At 45.4% G+C, this 17,887-nt stretch overlaps 1 protein-coding gene across 1 annotated transcript in view; it reads left to right on the top strand.

Moving 5' to 3' along the window:
- LOC129814793 (ubiquinol-cytochrome-c reductase complex assembly factor 1) overlaps nt 1-17,887 on the top strand; it is a 32,314-nt gene that overhangs the window by 5,961 nt on the left and 8,466 nt on the right. Inside the window, exons 4-8 of the mRNA XM_055867823.1 lie at nt 281-353; nt 846-903; nt 6,075-6,183; nt 16,238-16,315; nt 16,619-16,732. Of these exons, the coding sequence (XP_055723798.1) occupies nt 281-353; nt 846-903; nt 6,075-6,183; nt 16,238-16,315; nt 16,619-16,732 (432 nt within the window). The remainder of the gene's footprint in view (nt 1-280; nt 354-845; nt 904-6,074; nt 6,184-16,237; nt 16,316-16,618; nt 16,733-17,887) is intronic.

Below are 17,887 nucleotides of genomic sequence, written 5' to 3' on the forward strand. Positions count from 1 at the left end.
TTAACGTTGACTTGCGTGCACAGCAGCTGAGGCTGTGCTCAGAGGGCCTCCCATGCCAGCGCCAAGCTTACCCAGAATGCCCGGACGGAGAGAGATTTACCCATGATTCACAATCCGCTCTTCTTATGCCACCACCCACCCTGGGCCAAAGCCCTCTGCTTTTGTTATGTGTGAACTTTGGTTTATATTTTGGAGAAGTTAAAAGGAAAGTGTTAAGGTTTGGGATACTCTTTAGGTCTTTGTTGTCTTATCAACTTATTGCTACGGTCTGTTTTTGCAGAAAATCAAGATTGCTGCCTTGCGCATGTACACATGCTGTGTGGAGAGAATCAACTATGATGAATTTTTTGAAAGTAAGTATTTACCTGTATATATTCAGATTCCTTCTATGTAGTTAATTCCTTCTATAGAGTGCATCACCTGAGGTAGCCTATTATTCCAGCCAGATGCCAACAGGTCTTTGTTGATAATTAATTGAACATAAGCAATTGATTTCATAAGTCATTGGCAGGTTAGTAATCTATGACTGAGATGTAGTTGTGCCAGTCTTTGAGTACATTTCCATATCTTTGAGAACAATGGCCGTGTGGACCTTACCAGTCCCATGGATGGAGGGAGGGAAGGGCTGCTTGGGCTTATCGACCCAGAGTAACTTCACATCAACAAGACGGAGAGCGATTATGGAGGAATCGCTCTGAGATTCCTCCATCCAAGTGCCGTAAAGGGACCCTTTCATTGGCAACCTGAAAGATTAATGTGACACTTTTTAGGCTGTTTTCTTTAGCGGGTGGGGGGGATGGAATGTAAGCCGGTCTTGGCTGACCCTCTGATCTCTCCGTCCACAGAATGCTCCCTCCCCGACACGCTCAACTCCTGGTTCCTGGTGGCACAGCTCCATGTCTGGCAAGTACCTCTGTTACACCCCCTCTACGGGCCCTCCTCAGGCCAGGTTTACTTAGCTTTTACCACCCTCTGTTAAATTTGAAACCCTTTTGGGAACAACAAGTTCCCATGACGAAGCCTTTATTTTATACTTCGACCTCAATTCTGTCTTTCAGTTTGGCTGTTCTTTTGTCTCCCATCTGCTATTCCTTGGAAGTCAAATCTAGACTTTCAATTGGTGTTAAGATTTTGTATTTTCTGATAAAAGGATTTGACATAGGAGACATTCTAGGCATGACGTCTAAATCAAATAAAATTGTATTTGTCACATGCAATTACATCTGCTAAATACGTGTAAGTGTAGCGAAATGCTTGTGTTCCTAGCTCCAACAGTGGAGGAGTATCTAACAATTCACAACAATACACACTTCTAAAAGTAAAAGAATGGAATTAAGAACCATATAAATATTAGGACGAGCAATGTCGCAGTGGCTTTTCATAAAATACATATCAAATGAGTAAAGCAGTATGTAAACATTATTAATGTGACTAGTGTTCCATTATTTAAGTGGCCAGTGATTCCATGTATATAGGGCAGCAGCCTAAGGTGCAGGGTGGCTTGTCCCCAGTCCACCTGGCCTTGCTGCTGTTCCAGTTTCAACTGTTCTGCCTGCGGCTATGGAACCCTGACCTGTCCACCGGACGTGCTACCTGTCCCAGACATGCTGTTTTCAACTCTCTAGAGACCGCAGGAGCGGTAGAGATACTCTTAATAATCGGCTATGAAAAGCCAACTGACATTTACTCCTGATTATTATTTGACCATGCTCGTCATTTTTGAACATCTTGACCATGTTCTGTTATAATCTTATAATCTCCTCATAGCCTGGTTCCTCTCTCTAGGTTTCTTCCTAGGTTTTGGCCTTTCTAGGGAGTTTTTCCTAGTCACCGTGCTTCTACACCTGCATTGCTTGCTGTTTGGGGTTTTAGGCTGGGTTTCTGTACAGCACTTCGAGATATTAGCTGATGTACGAAGGGCTATATAAAATAAACTTGATTTGGTAGCCAGCTAGCGATGACTATTTTAACAGTCTGATGGCCTTGAGATGGAAGCTGTTTTTCAGTCTTTCGGTCTCACCTTTGATGCACCTGTACTGACCTCGCCTTTTGGATGGTAGCGGAGTGAATAGGCCGTGGCTCAGGTGGTTGATCTTTTTGGCCTTCCTGTGACATCGGGTGCTGTAGATGTCCTGCAGGGCAGGCAGTGTGCCCCCGGTGATGCGTTGTGCAGACCACACCACCTCTGGAGAGCCCTGCGGTTGTGGGGGTGCTCTCAATTGTGCATCTGTAAAAGTTTCTGAGGGTTTTAGGTGCCAAGCCAAATTTCTTTAGCCTTCTGATGTTGAAGAGCCGCTGTTGCGCTTCACCACACTGTCAGTGTGGATGATTTCAGATTGTCAGTGATGTGTACACTGAAGAACTTGAAGCTTTCCACCTACTCCACTGCGATCCCGTCGACGTGGATAGCGGCGTTCTCCCATAAAGGCATGCTCCCTCTGCTGTTTCCTGAAGTCCACGATCAGCGCCTTCGTTTTGTTGACGTTGAGGGAGAGGTTATTTTCCTGGTACCACTCCGCCAGGGCCCTGACCAAGCTCCCTGTCTGTATAGAGTGCAGTGGTAAGGGCTTAATTGTTTAGGTATGTTTCTATTTGGATAAGAATTGTTTAGAGGTAAATCTTGCCATGATTTTCCAAGAGAAAAATCTAACTGGGTGTCTTCCATATACTCTTATTTTAGAATAACCTAACCTCACCACCCTTTTTGCATCTGTACTCTCAAGCCCCAGGTAGTTCAGGTTACATGCCTTGAGTTAACACATGCCTTGGTATTTGATCCAGACCTGGGAAAGAAAGGTATGCATGCATGAGCTCATCAGAGTTGGGTGATAAATTGCGCTGCCACGAACCTCTTCATCAAACATGCCCACCACTCCTCTGACTTCCTGTCAAAGCTACTTTCCTGCCACTAATTCTGTTGACTTTGGCATGCGGGATGACATAAGCTCCAAAAGCCAGGCCTGGACTCAATCAAAACTGCTGTGCGCATGAGGCTAAACAATCTTCACGCTATGAAAATGGTGTCATGTCGTGGGAATAATGCACACGAATGCGGATTCATACTCACACAGGTTTAGGTTATTTGCATTTGGATCCAAGAACCAGTGAGTGAAAATGTAGAACAACCACCGATTCAGTTCTATTGACTTAATCAGATACCAGATATAATATAATAATATCAGATATAATAGAAATTGCACAGTACTAGTCAGAATAAAGCCCATTAAGAAAAGGGTTATGTGTGATCCCAACACAGCAGAATCAACATGAACCACTTACAAGTAGCATTGTTACAGTAACTTGATACAAGCATGTGTGACTTGAACATAAATAAATCATGCATTGATGTCAAAGGATTTCCTAGGTATGGTCATGTACAATACATGACCAAAAGTATGTGGACACCTGCTCATTCAAAAAGCATGGGCATTAATATGGAGATTGTTCCTCCTCTGCTGCTATAACAGCCCCCACTCTTCTTGGAAGGCTTTCCACTAGGTGTTGGAACATTGCTGCAGGGACTTGTTTCCATTCAGCCACAAGCATTAGTGAAGTTGGGTGATTAGGCCTGGCTCGCAGTCTGCGTTCCATTTCATTCAAAAGATGTTTGAATGAGGTCAGGGCTCTGTGCAGGCCAGTCAAGTTCTTCCATGCTGATCTTGACAAACCATTTCTGTATGGACCTCGCTTTGTGCAGGAAAGGGCCTTCCCCAAACTGTTGCCACAAAGTTGGAACCACAGAATCGTCTAGAATGTTATTATATGCTCTAGTGTTAAGATTTCCCTTCACTGGAAAGAAGGGGTCTAGCCCGAACCATGAAAAACAGCCCCAGACCATTATTCCTCCTCCACCAAACGTTACAGTTGACACTATGCGTTGGGGGCCTGTAGCTTTCTCCTGGCATCCGCCAACTCCTTTGTCCGTCCGACTGCCAGGTCGGGAAGTTTGATTCATCACTCCAGAGAACACGTTCCAGTGTCCAATGGTGGCGAACTTTACACCACCAGCCAACGCTTGGCATTGCGTATTGTGATCTTAGGCTTGTTGGCCATGGAAACCCATCTCATGAAGCTCCCGACTAATAGTTCTAATGCTGACTTTGCTTCTAGATGCAGTTTGGAGCTCGGTAGTGAGTGTTGCAGCTGACAGACGATTTTTATGTGCTACGCACTTCGGCACTTGGCTGTCCCATTCTGTGAGCTTGTGTGGCGTACCACTTCACGGCTGAGTAGAACGGGGCGTCTCTAGCAGGGGAGAAATTAATAGGGGAGAGATTTGAGGAAGTGAGGTGGCATCCTATGATGGTGCCACGTTGAAAATCACTGAGCTCTTCTGTAAGGCCATTCTCCTGCCAATGTTTGTCTATGGAGATTGCATGGATGTGTGCTCGATTTTTATACCCCTGTCAGCGACGGGTGTGGCTGGACTATCCAAATCCACTAATTTGAAGGGGGGTCCACATACTTTTGTGTATTTACGGTGCACTCAAAGTATTCAGACCCCTTGAATTTTTCCACATTTTGTTACGTTACAGCCTTATTCTAAAATGGATGAAATTGTTTTTTCCCCCTCATCAATCTACACAATACCCCATAGTGAAAAGGCAAGAACAGGTTTTTAGACATTTTTGCAAATGTTTAAAACATGTAACTGAAATATCTCATACGTGTGTATTCAGACTCTTTACTCAGTACTTTGTTGAAGCACCTTTGGCAGCGATTACAGCCTTGGTTATGACACTACAAGCTTGGTACTCCTGTATTTGGGAACTTTCTCCCGTTCTTCTCTGCAGATCCACGCAAGCTCTGTCAGGTTGGATGGGGAACGATGCTGCACAGCTATTTTCAGGTCTCTCCAGAGACGTTCGATCGGGTTCAAGTCCGGGCTCTGGCTGGGCCACTCAAGGACATTCAAAGACTTGTCGCGAAGCCACTCCTGCGTTGTCTTGGCTGTGTGCTTAGGGTTGTTGTCTTGTTGTAAGGTGAACCTTCACCCCAGTCTGAGGTCCTGAGAGCTCTGGAGCAGGTTTTCATCAAGGATCTCTCTCTACTTTGCTCCGTTCATGTTTCCCTCGATCTTGACTTGTCTCTCGGTCCCTGCTGCTGAAAAACATCCCCACAGCATGTTGATGCCACCACCATGCTTCACCATAGGGATAGCGCCAGGTTTCCTCCAGACTTGGCGCTTGGCATTCAGGCCAAAGAGTTCAATCTTGGTTTCATCAAACCAGAGAATCTTGTTTCTCATGGTCTGAGTCCTATAGGTGCCTTTTGGTAGGCTGTCATGTGCCTTCCATCTGGCCACTCTACCATAAAGGCCTGATTGGTGGAGTGCTGCAGAGATGGCTGTCCTTCTAGAAGGTTCTCCCATCTCCACAGAGGAACTCTGGAGCTCTGTCAGTGACCATCAGGTTCTTAGTCACCTCCCTGACCCTTCTCTCCCGATTGCTTAGTTTGGCTGGGCGGCCAGCTCTAGGAAGAGTCTTTGTGGTTCCAAACTTCTTGCATTTAAGAATGATGGAGGTCACTGTGTTCTTGGGGACCTTCAATGCTGCAGAAATGTTTTGGTACCCTTCCCCAGATCTGTGCCTCGACACAATCCTGTCTCAGTCAATTCCTTAGATCTCAAGGCTTGGTTTTTGCTCTGACATGCACTGTCAACTGTGGGACCTTATATAGACAGGTGTGCATTTCCAAATAATGTCCAATCAATTGAATATACCACAGGTGGACTCCGATCAATTTGTCAATAACATCTCAAGGATGGTTAATGGAAACCGGATGTACCTGAGCTCAATTTCGAATCTCATAGCAAAGTGTCTGAATACTTATGTAAATAAGGTATTAATGTATTTATTTTTTTGGCTAGAATTTTCAAAAAAACTGTCTTCGCTTTGTCATTGTGGTATTGTTTGTAGATTGAGGAATATCATTGATTTAATAAATTGTGGAGAAGGGGTCTGAATACTTTCCGAATACACTGTATAGTGTATCTCAAGTTGGGTATTGGCCCTTTAGGGTAAGAGGCTGTCCGTCCCTGTCTGATAAGGTGTTAACTCTGTTCTCCCCTGTAGGATTTGTCTGGTGAGGATTAGGCAAGAAGGCCGTGAGGGGAAGTACATGTGCCGCTACATCGTCCACTCAATGTGGGAGGACGTGGAGCAGAGGAGCAAGATCATGGGGGTAAGTACCTCAAACTTCAACCTCATGTCTTTTCCAGTCTAAAACCTGGGACCACATCTGTCAAGCATCTGGAAGTAGTAGTACTGGTCTAGGATTCGGTTCCCTCTGCCCATGTAATCTTTTTCATAATGACTTAAAAGGCAAAACTGATCCTATGATCAGACAGCTAATAATGGCTCAACTTAACATTCTGATAGGATGGATGGAGTTTCTACCATTGTGCTTTCTCAATACCCATCCAGTAATTTCAGGTCAAGGTTACATCACGTTTTTAGTAGCAGAGAAAGAAATCGGGATTCATTGCATACTGGACATCGCCATTGAATCAGTGTGCCCAAAAGGTACCACTGGGAGGGACAGAGAGGGAAGCTTCTGCGTATTGCTTTTAATATGTGCATCTTGTAGAATACACTGACATCTGTTGCAATCACAAAGCATCCTGTATTATCTATAGGCAGATACAGGGAACTGCCAAAATAATGGGAACACTTGAGTAAATTAGGGATGCAAAGTCAATTAAAAGCAGGTGCTTCCACGCAGGTTGTGGTTCCTGAGGTAATTAACTTCCCATCATGCCCAGGTTCAAGTATAAAAATGCTGGGCAGGCCAAAACAATTTTGGCTACCATGGCTATACCCCCATAGGATGACAATGCCCCCTTCCACAGGGGCACGAGTGGTCACTGAATGGTTTGATGAGCATGAAAACAATATGCCATGGCCTTCTGTCACCAGATCTCAACCCAATTATTGAACACTTATGAGTTTCTGTAGTGGCCCCTGAATGGTGTTGCATTCCTCCAATAGAGTTCCAGACACTTGTAGAATCTACACTTCATTCGGAAAGTATTCAGACCCCTTGACTTTTTCCACTTTTTGTAACTTTACAGCCTTATTAAAAAAATACAAAAATTCCCTCATCAATTTAATCAATCTAGACACTCCCCCATACTGACAAAGTTAAACAGATTTTTAGACATTTTTGCAGAGTTATTACAAGTAGAAACCTGAGATCACATTTAGATAAGTATTCAGATCCTTTACTTAGTTGAAGCACCTTTGGCAGCGATTATAGCTTTGAGTCTTCTTGGGTATGATGCTACATGCTTGGCACACCTGTATTTGGGGGAGTCTCTCCCATTCTTCTCAGATCCTCTCAAGCGCTGTTGGGTAGGGAGCGTAGCTACACAGCTATTCTCAGGTCTCGAGGTGTACGATCGAGTTCAAGTCCGGGCTTTGGCTGGGCCACTGAAGGACATTGAGACTTGTCCAGAAGCCACTCCTGCGTTTTCTTGGTTGTGTGCTTAGGGTCGTTGTCCTGTTGGAAGGTGAACCTTCACCCCAGTCTGAGGTCCTGAGTGCTCTGGAGCAGGTTTTCATCGAGGATCTCTCTGTACTTTGCTCCGTTTATCTTTCTCTTGATCCTGACTAGTCTCCCTGTCGCTGAAAAACATCCCACAGCATGATGCTGCCACCACCATGCTTCAACGTAGGAGTGGTGCCAGGTTTCCTCTAGATGTGACGCTTGGCATTCAGGCTGAAGAGTTTAATCTTGGTTTCATCAGACCAGAGAATCTTGTTTCTCATAGTCAGAGTCCTTTAGGTGCCTTTTGGCAAAATCCAAGTGGGCTATCATGTGCCGTTTACTGAGGAGCGACTTCCGTCTGGCCACTCTACCATGAAGGCCTGATTTGGTGGAGTGCTGCAGAGATGGTTGTCCTTCTGGAAGATTCTCCCGTCTCCACAGAGGAACTCTGGAGCTCTGTCAGAGTGACCATCGGGTTATTGGGCACCTCCCTGATCAGGGCCGTTTTCTCTCGATTGCTCAGTTTGGCTGGGTGGTTCCAAACTTCTTCCATTTAAGAATGATGGAGGCCACTGTGTTCTTGGGGACCTTCAATGCTGCAGAATTGTTTTGGTGTATTTCCCCAGATCTGTGCCTTGTCACAATCCTGTCTCGGAGCTCTACGGATAATTCCTTCGTCCTCAAGGCTTGGTTTTTGCACTGTCATGCACTGTGGGACCTTACACAGACGGGTGTGTGCCTTTCTAAATCATGTCCAATCAATTGAATTTCACCACAGGTTCACTTCAATAAAGTTGTAGAAACATCTCAAAGATGATCAATGGAAATCGGATGTACCTGAGCTCAATTTCGAGTCTCATAGCAAAGGGTCTGAATACTTATGTAAATAAGGTATTTCTGTTTGTTTTTTTACTGTTTTTGCCTTGTCATCCAATTGGTGAGATATTGTGTAGATTGATTTAAATATTTTTCCTTCTTAATCTTAGAACAAGGCTGTAACGTAACAACAAAATGTGGAAAAAGTAAGTGTCTGAATACTTTCCAAATGCACTGTATGCCTAGGTGCATCAACTGTTCTGGCTCTATACCTTCCTCTTTCCACTGGTACAGCCACTTTCTTTCACTCTAAATGTCAAGCTTCTGCCTCTAACCCTAGGAAACTATTTTCCTCCCTCTCTGCGGATGACTTTGAACCACTTTGAAAAGGTTGAAATCTGCTTCTCATTCACTGCCTATTGAGTCCACTGGTCCCACTCACAGAGAAAGACTCTACGCCTTGACCTCTTTCTCCCCTCTCTCTCCAGATTAAATCCTGCAACTAGTGAGGTCCGGCCGCCCGAGAACCTGCCCGCTCGATCCCATTCCCTTTTCCAGATCATCTCTGGAGACCTCTCATTCCTTATCAACTCATTACTGGCTGCATCTCCTCAAGAATCTAACACTCGACACTTCTGAAGTCAAAACTACAGACCCACTGCTGAGTGGTTTAGCAGTCTAAAGCACCACTACAGACCTGGGTTCAATCCCGGCCGTAACCAGGAGACCCATGAAGCTGCGCACAATTTGCCCAGTGTCGTCTGGGTTAGGGGAGGATTTGGCTGGACGAAATGTCCTTGTCCCATCGCACTCTAGCAACTCATTGTGGCGGGCCGGGCACCTGCAAGCTGACTTCGGTCGCCAGTTGGACGGTGTTTCCTCCGACACATTGGTGCGGCTGGCTTCCGGGTTAAGTGAGCAGTGTGTCAAGAAGCAGTGCAGCTTGGCAGAATCGTTTTTCTGAGGACGCATGGCTCTCAACATTCGCCTTTCCGAGTCCGTAGGGGAGTTGCAGCAATTAGACAAGACTAACTACCAATTGGATATCACGAAGTTTGGGAGAAAAAGGGGTAAAAGTACTGCAAAATAAACTACAGACCCTTTTCTTCAAACCAAAATACTAGGGTGTGCTGACTTTTACCAACTCTCTCCCTATCTCTCTCAGAATGATCTTCAACCTAGCCGGTTAGGCTTCAAGACGGGTCACTCAACCGAGACTGATGTCCTCTGTGTCACAGAGGCACTCCGTACTGCCAAAGCTGACTCTCTCTTCTCTGTTCTCATCCTCCCAAGATGTATCCGCTGCCAATTAGATCCTTTTCTCCACCCTCTCAGGGCTGGGCGTCTCAAGCTTTGCACACTCTTGGATTGCATCCTACCTTGCAGGCTGCTCCTACCAGATGACGTGGAGAGGATCTGTGTCTGCAGCATGTACCCTCACTACTGGTGTCCCTCCGGGCTCAGTTCTAGGCCCTCTTCTCTCTCTACACCAAGTCACCCGGCTCTGTCATGTCCTCACATGGTCTCTCCTGTCATTTGCTATGCGGATGACACAACTACTTTTCTACTCCCCCCCCCCCCCCCCCCCCCCCCAGGTGGCGACACGCATCTCTCCGTGCCTGCAGGTATCTCGGCCCACCACCTCAAGCTCAACCTTGACAAGACTGAGCTGCTCTTCCTCCCAGAGAAAGCCTGCCCTCTCCATGACCTCTCCATCATGGTGACTACTCCAGTGTCCACTTCCCAGAGTGCAAAGAACATTGGCGTGACCTTGGACAACATCTTGCTGTTCTCTGCAAACATCAAAGCAGTGACTTGCTCCTGAAAGTTCATGCTCTACAACAGCTCCTATCGCACATAGGAAGTGGTGCAGGACCTAATCCAGGCATTTGTCTTCTCCTGCCTGGACTACTGCAACTTGCTGTTGGCTGGGCTCCCCAGTTGTCATCAAACCTCTGCAACTTACCCAAAACGCCGCAGCCCGACTGGTGTTCAACCTTCCCAAGTTCTCCCATGTCACGCCGCTCCTCTGCGCATATTCCACTGGCTTCCAGTTGAAGCTTGCATCCACTACAACACCATGGTACTTGCCTAAGGAGCAGCGAGAGGAACTTCCCCTCCCTACCTTCAGGCTATGCTCAAACCCTACACTCCAACCCGAGTACTCTGTTCTGTAATTTCTGGTCTCTCTTACCCATACAGGAGGGCAGCTCCTACTCAGCCCAATCAAAGCCCCAATGGTGGAACCAGCTTCCCCCTGAAGCTAGGGCGAGTCCCTGCAAATCGTCAGAAAACGTCTAAACCCCCCCCCCCCCCAGGACTGACTTTATTGATAGCTAATTTAAAGCCAGCAGCATGCCACCCTGCATCCCACTGCTGGCTTGCTTCTCAAGCTAAGCAGGGTTGGTCCTAGTCAGTCCCTGGATGGGAGACCAGATGCTGCTGGAAGTGGTGTTGGAGGGACAGTAGGAGGCACCAGTTTCCTCTGGTCCTAAAACATATCCCAATGCCCCAGGGCAGTGATTGGGGACATTGCCCTGTGTGGGTGCTGTCTTTCGGATGGGACGTTAAACGGCTGTCCTGACTCTCTGTGGTCACTAAAGATCTCATGGCACTTATCGTAGGGGTGTTAATCCCGGTGTCCTGGCTAAATTCCCAATCTGGCCTTCATACCATCTTGGCTAATCATCCCCAGTTTACAATTAGTGTTTTCATCCCCCCTCTCCCCTGTAACTATTCCCCAGGTTGTTGCTGTAAATGTGTTCTTAGTCAATTTACCTGGTAAAATAAGGCTTAAATAAAATTGAGGAAAAATGTACATACTATTTTAAGATGAATGCTCTGGATAAGATGGTCTGCTAAATTACTAAAATGTAATGTGGTGGCCCAATGCCATATTTAAGCACTTTGTGTTTCCTTTATTTTGGCAGTTACCTGTATATTTCAAATGCTATTTGGTCCTGATGTTGCAGCCCCAGGTAGTGTCGCTATTAACATTACCGAAGCAGGGGCTTGAATAGTGTTTGAAGGGCTTTTTAAAGTTTCCGCTGTTATGATAAACTGTGAGAACAGTCAGTGCCTCACTCTGCCCCCCACCCCAAACTTTAAACGTGACTGTCATTCCTCATCTCTGAACCCTTTGTGTCTCAAGACCCAGAAAAAAACACAGAAGAATTCTCATTTCATACCTGATTTACATGTATCTATCTGTGAACTTGTTTAAAATGCAATAGATGATCTTATGGGATACATTACTACTGTATAGCCTACTTTTGTTGCATAACCCCTGAACCAGTTCTCTTGAACCAGACCAGCTTTGGCTATCAGTCATGTCAACATGTACAGAGTTGGATGCTGGCCAACATTTTCACCAGCTATATGCACAGTAGGAAAGTCAATTGTCCTGTCTCCCACCGTCTATTCCTTGTAAGGAATGAAATGCCTGGTTATCAAGTCAAGATTCCCCCTTTGTGCTTTAAGTAATACTATTCTATAACTTTCATGTTGATGGCTTCAAAATTGATTTATGGTTAAAACTTGTAATAGAGAAAGATGTCTGACAAATGAATACCTTCCTTGTAAAACAAATGTCAATGTCTCCATTGTCAAAGGCCATGCCCTCGTATCCTTTACTGCGCTCGCACTAACGTCTGAGGCTGCCGCGATCTTCGCCCATTTTCATGATTTACTTGCCCATCCAGACAGCTTTTCCATGCGGTAACACCGCTCCTTCCGTGCGGACTGTAAATCAAGAAGGAAAGGTTTCAGCATTGGATTTTACAAGAAAATTCTCACATTTTCAGGTGTCTGTTTAGGGAAAATGTATTCGGTCATTATCAGTATTATTTAGCCCAAATGAGGCGGGCGAGCTGCTGCCAGCTATTTGGAGTAATCCTCTGAGTGGGCCAGCTTTTACAGGGCCCTGAATAATCACCACGATGTACTGTAACCTCCACTATTAAATAGTTGGAATCAGCTGATAGAGCCATCTCGAAACATGAACCATCTTTGTGTGTCCTATGTATAGGCCTACAATATTGTACATTGTAGTTCCATACCACGCCAGGAACACCTGAAGTCAAAGGTCGCTGCTCTCCATGCGCCGGTCACCCAAACATGCCTCGTTAAAGCCTGTTTTCCATGGAGAATTTGGGCATCCGTTGGTGTGACCTCATTCTCGACGGTGGCAGGGGAATGAGAACCCGAGCTGTAAAGATTCATTAAGACTGCAGTAGCGGGGCCCTCGCTGTAAGCTCAGTCGTATACCTTCTCCCGAAGCTTAACCACTCCTGTGCCCTGGCAGCTCAAGCCCCACTTGGCACTGCCTCAACCTGGCCTCATTTTCCTGCTCCTCCACCCAACTGGCCTGAGGGCACCACCGGGGCAAGCCCATGTAACTCCAGAGGAGAGGGTTACTAAAATGAAGGGACCCCTTGTTCCCCACAGTGTTAACGTGGCACTGAGCAGATGGCTCTGCGAGTGCATATTCTGTCTTTACCTGGACAGTGGAGCTACAGACCAGTACAAGGCTGACATACACAGGCTGTTTCATTAAATAGTACCCGCAAAACACCAGACTCAACGTCAACAGTGAAGAGGCGACTCCAGGATGCTGGCCTTCTAGGCAGGGTTCCTCTGTCCAGTGTCCTTTTGCCTTTCTTTTTATTTTTATTGGCCAATCTAAGAGATGGCTTTTTCTTTGCAACTCTGCCTAGAAGGCCAGCATCCCGGAGTCGTCTCTTCAATGTTGACATTGAGACTGGTGTTTTGCAGGTACTATTTAATGAAGCTGCCAGTTGAGGACTTGTGAGGCGTCTGGTTCTCAAACTAGACATTCTAATGTACTTGTCATCTTGCTCAGTAGTGGGCCGGGGCCTCCCACTCTTTCTATTCTGTTGTAGTGCTCATTTGCACTGTTCTGTGAAGGGAGTAGTACACAGCGTTGTATGAGATCTTCAGTTTCTTGGCAATTTCTCGCATGGAATAGCCTTTATTTCTCAGAACAAGAATAGACTGACGAGTTTCAGAAAGTTATCGGTTTCTGGCCATTTTGAGCCTGTAATCGATCCCACAAATGCTGATGCTCCAGATACTCAACTAGTCTAAAGAAGGCCGGTTTTATTGGTTCTTTAATGAGGACAACAGTTTTCAGCTGTGCTAACATAATTGCAAAAGGGTTTTCTAATGAACAATTAGCCTTTAAAAATGATAAACTTGGATTAGCTAACACAACGTGCCATTGAAACACGAGTGATGGTTGCTGATAATGGGCCTCTGTACGCCTATGTAGCTATTTCATAAAAAATCTGCAGTTTCCAGCTACAATAGTCATTTACAACATTAACGAAGTCTGCGCTGTATTTCTGATCAATTTGATGTTATTTTAATGGACAAATGTCATTTTCTCTCAAAAACAAGAACATTTCTAAGTGACCCCAAACTTTTGAATGGGTGTGTGTGTGTTTAAGCTCCCGTCCCCGCTGGAGGCCTTATGGTAGGCCGTCAATGTAAATAAGAATTTGTTCTTAATTGACTTGCCTAGTTAAATAAAAAAAATCTGCAAATATAGTAGCTTAAGTTTCAGATGAGGCATAAGGAAGGTCGTTGGTATATAAACTTGGCAAAAAAAGAAATGTCCCTTTTTCAGGACCCTGTCTTTCAAAGATAATTTGTAAAAATCCAAATAACTTCACATATCTACATTGTAAAGGGTTTAAACACTGTTTCCCATGCTTGTTCAATGAACATGCACCTGTGGAACAGTTGTAAAGACGCTTACAGACGGTAGGCAATTAAGGTTACAGTAATGAAAACTTAGGACACTAAAGAGGCTTTCTACTGACTCCGAAAAACACCAAAAGAAAGATGCCCAGGGTCCCTGCTCATCTGCGTGAATGTGCCTTAGTCATGCTGCAAGGAGGCATGCGGACTGCAGATGTGACCAGGGCAATAAATGACAATGTCCGTATTGTGAGACGCCTAAGACCAGCGCTACAGGGAGACAGGACGGACAGTTGATCGCCCTCGCAATGGCAGACCACCTCTAACAACACCTGCACAGGATTGGTACATCTGAACATCACACCTGCGGGACAGGTACAGGATGGAAACAACAACTGCCCGAGTTACACCAGGAACGCACAATCCCTCTATCAGTGCTCAGACTGTCCGTGAGAGGCTGGACTGAGGGCTTGTAGGCCTGTTGTAAGGCAGGTCCTCACCAGACATCACCGGCAACAATGTCGCCTATGGGCACAAACCCACTGTCGCTGGACCAGACAGGACTGGCAAAAAGTTCTCTTCACTGACAAGTCGTGGTTTTGTCTCACCAGGGGGATGATCGGAATCAAGTTTATCGTCGAAGGAATGGGCGTTACACTGGGGCCTGTACTCTGGAGCGGGATTGATTTCGAGGTGGAGGGTCCGTCATGGTCTGGGGCGATGTGTCACAGTATCATCGGACTGAGCTTGTCATTGCAGGCAATCTCAACGCTGTGCGTTACAGGGAAGACATCCTCCTCCCTCGTGGTACCCTTCCTGCAGGCTCATCCTGACATGACCCTCTAGCATGAAAATGCCACCACACACAAAACAAGCAGTATGGCTGATTTTCCTGAAAGACAGGAATGTCCATGTTTGCCAGGGCCAGCAAAGAGCCTGGATCTCAATCCCATTGAGCATGTCTGGGACATGTTGGATTGGAGGGGGAGGGCTAGGACCATTCCCCCCAGAAATGTCTGGGAACTTGCAGGTGCCTTGGTGGAAGAGTGGGGTAACATCTCACAGCAAGAACTGGCAAATCTGGTGCAGTCCATGAAGAGGAGATGCACTGCAGTACTTAATGCAGCTGGTGGCCACACCAGATACTGACTGACTTTTGATTTTGACCCCCCCCCCCCTCCCCCCCCCCCTTTGTTCAGGGACACATTATACCATTTCTGTTAGTCAAATATCTGTGGAACTTGTTCAGCTTATGTATCAGTTGTTGAATCTTATGTTCATACAAATATTTATGAACAAGTTTGCTGAAAATAAACGCAGTTGACAGTGAGAGGCCGCTGCTCTGCAGTATTCCACAGTTTAAAGCATGAGGGGAAGGAATTGTGGAAGCCTTTAAACTGATTTTTAATAAATGAAATCACTTTTTTTTTTTTTTTTTTATGAACCCAAAAACACCAGAGATTGCAGCATGTATGTTACTGTGGAGAATTGCACAGAGCAGAGGTTAAGGGACTCATACTTGTCTTTTAGACCTTGTTGTAATTGTTCTAAGTGGGAGTTCTACTCCTGTCCTATCACGCCTGCTACAAATGGACCTGTTTTCAATGCGTGTCTCATCACACCTGAAATGTGAAATTGGGCGTGTCGAACCGGTAAAACTAGGTCCTCATCTATTGAGTTCTCAAACCGCTCTCAGGTTACCGTTTTTCAAGCTGCTGAGTTTGTATGGAAGATTCCTCGAGGCCACCTCTGATTTAATTCTTGTCACAGCCTATTGAGTTCTGTGTTTTACTCTCCTAGTCTATTACAATGCATTCATTATCTAAACTCCCTGAGTGTTATTAGTGTCCTTGGTGTACCTAATACAGTACTGTATGTACGTATGAGTGCTGTATTTATGTAAGGATAGTTTACTCCACCTGCTGGACACACTCAGTGAGTGGCCACAAAGATCCCCTACTCCCAACCTAGTCAAGCACTATAAACTGGCTCCAACAGCTCAAGGAAAAGGTTTATTTATATTTCAGGAGGGGAAAGTGTGTGTGCGTGCGCTTGAAGTGGAAAATGTGACCAAATTTGAGGAACTCAAGCAAAGCAGTAGTATTGGGACTGTTTACCCAAAATAGTGTTAATACCAACTTGGATTCTTGCTCTGCAGCTGGCTAACCCACATCCCTCCATCTTCCTTCCCTCCTGTCTCTCGCCCGTCTAGATTGATGCCATTCACCGGAAGGAAAGCATGAGGGCTATGACAGAGACTTTCTATGCTGCTATTTTTGGATATGATGAGGTAAGACCCCGCTTTGACCATTAGGGTTATCTTTGCCTCAGCTGTGGCAGATAGTATAAAACACAACACACACTGGAAATGATGACTAGGAATGGAAGGGCCCCAGAGACCAAGCCTGCTTGGGAACAGGTCAGCAGCTAGCATGTCGTGGTGCTGTTCTAGGCCTGACTGGCGGAACGGTCCTGCAGGAGCCACTGTGTTCTGTCTGGTCCAGTCCTCAGTGTTATTTGACAACGCAGTGATGGAAGGTAATGAGCATGACGACAACCATGATTCACCTCCTCTGTGTTGTTGCATTTGAAGGGAATCCTTTCGGACGATGGGGTGCTGGCGGCCGCCCTGTGGAGGAACATGTTCAACCGCCAGTGCGAGGACCCCAGGCAGCTGGAGCTCATGGTGGAGTACGTCCGTAAACAGGTGAGAAAGGAAGACGAGCCTCCATATCACCACAAGATGAGATACGGGGACCCCAGTCCTCAGTGGTTCCCCAAATAAAGAAAACCAAAGAATCTGCCCCGACTTCAGGTTTGGAAAGACCTGAGGGACGTGGGGACCCCCAGACGTTTCACAATTTTGTTGTAGCCCTGAACTAGCTCACCTAATTCGCCTATTCTAGGGTTTGATGATTAGTTGACAAGTTAAATCAGGTGTGCTAGTTCTGGAACAGTTCAAATGCATGGAACGGATGGGATTAGAAAAAGGAACTATTTGAAAAAGGCACTAGAGAGCCTAGTTTATATTGAGTTATTTAAATTGAATGTTTAAATAATAAAAAATAATGAAAACTAGGCTCTCCAAAGTGTCATTTGAAGACAATTGTTCACAAAAAAAGATTTAACATTTCGTCATGTTAAAGCTGACACTGGCATGTTCCACACCTTATGCCAGGTTCGGCAATTTACCTGTCTGACATCAGCTCGCTTGTGCTGAGGTGGGAGGGATGTAAATATAGGTGTGTCCTTAAAAACATGTGCCAATATGCACAACTAAGGATATTTAAGACTGACCAAAAGCAGGTTTACGGGGAACGCGATTGGTTATGGCATTGATTTTGACAGCAGAGAGGCACACAGTAGGCCTTATGTAGGCTTACATCACCAATGTTTTATTAAAAGAAAAACTTTCAACAGATTCCCAATCTTTTTATTTACATTTGATATTATTTTGCTCAGCTTCTGTGAAAAGTTTGGGCACATTTCATGAAACGTGTCAGTGACTGTAGGAAGCCTATTTAGGAACAGCAAATATGGGATAGGCCTACATTTTGTTTCGGTAGGCTATTTAACAAACTAGGCTATAACAGACTAAGATTCTAATTGGAGTTGATGACGACGCAATCAGGGTTGGGTAGGTTACTTTCTAAATGTAATCCGTGACAGTTGCCATGAAAAAATATTGCGATACTGATATCTTCCCAGCCCTAGTTACTATACAAAAATATAAATGCAACATGTTGTCTCGGTCCTAAGTGTTGGTCCCATGTTTCATCAACTGAAATAAAAGATCTCAGAAATTTTCCATGTGCACAAAAGCTTATTTCTGTCAGATTTTGGGCAGAAATTTGTTTATATC

Source organism: Salvelinus fontinalis, chromosome 18 (assembly GCF_029448725.1).
Source record: "Salvelinus fontinalis isolate EN_2023a chromosome 18, ASM2944872v1, whole genome shotgun sequence".
NCBI lineage: Eukaryota > Metazoa > Chordata > Actinopteri > Salmoniformes > Salmonidae > Salvelinus > Salvelinus fontinalis.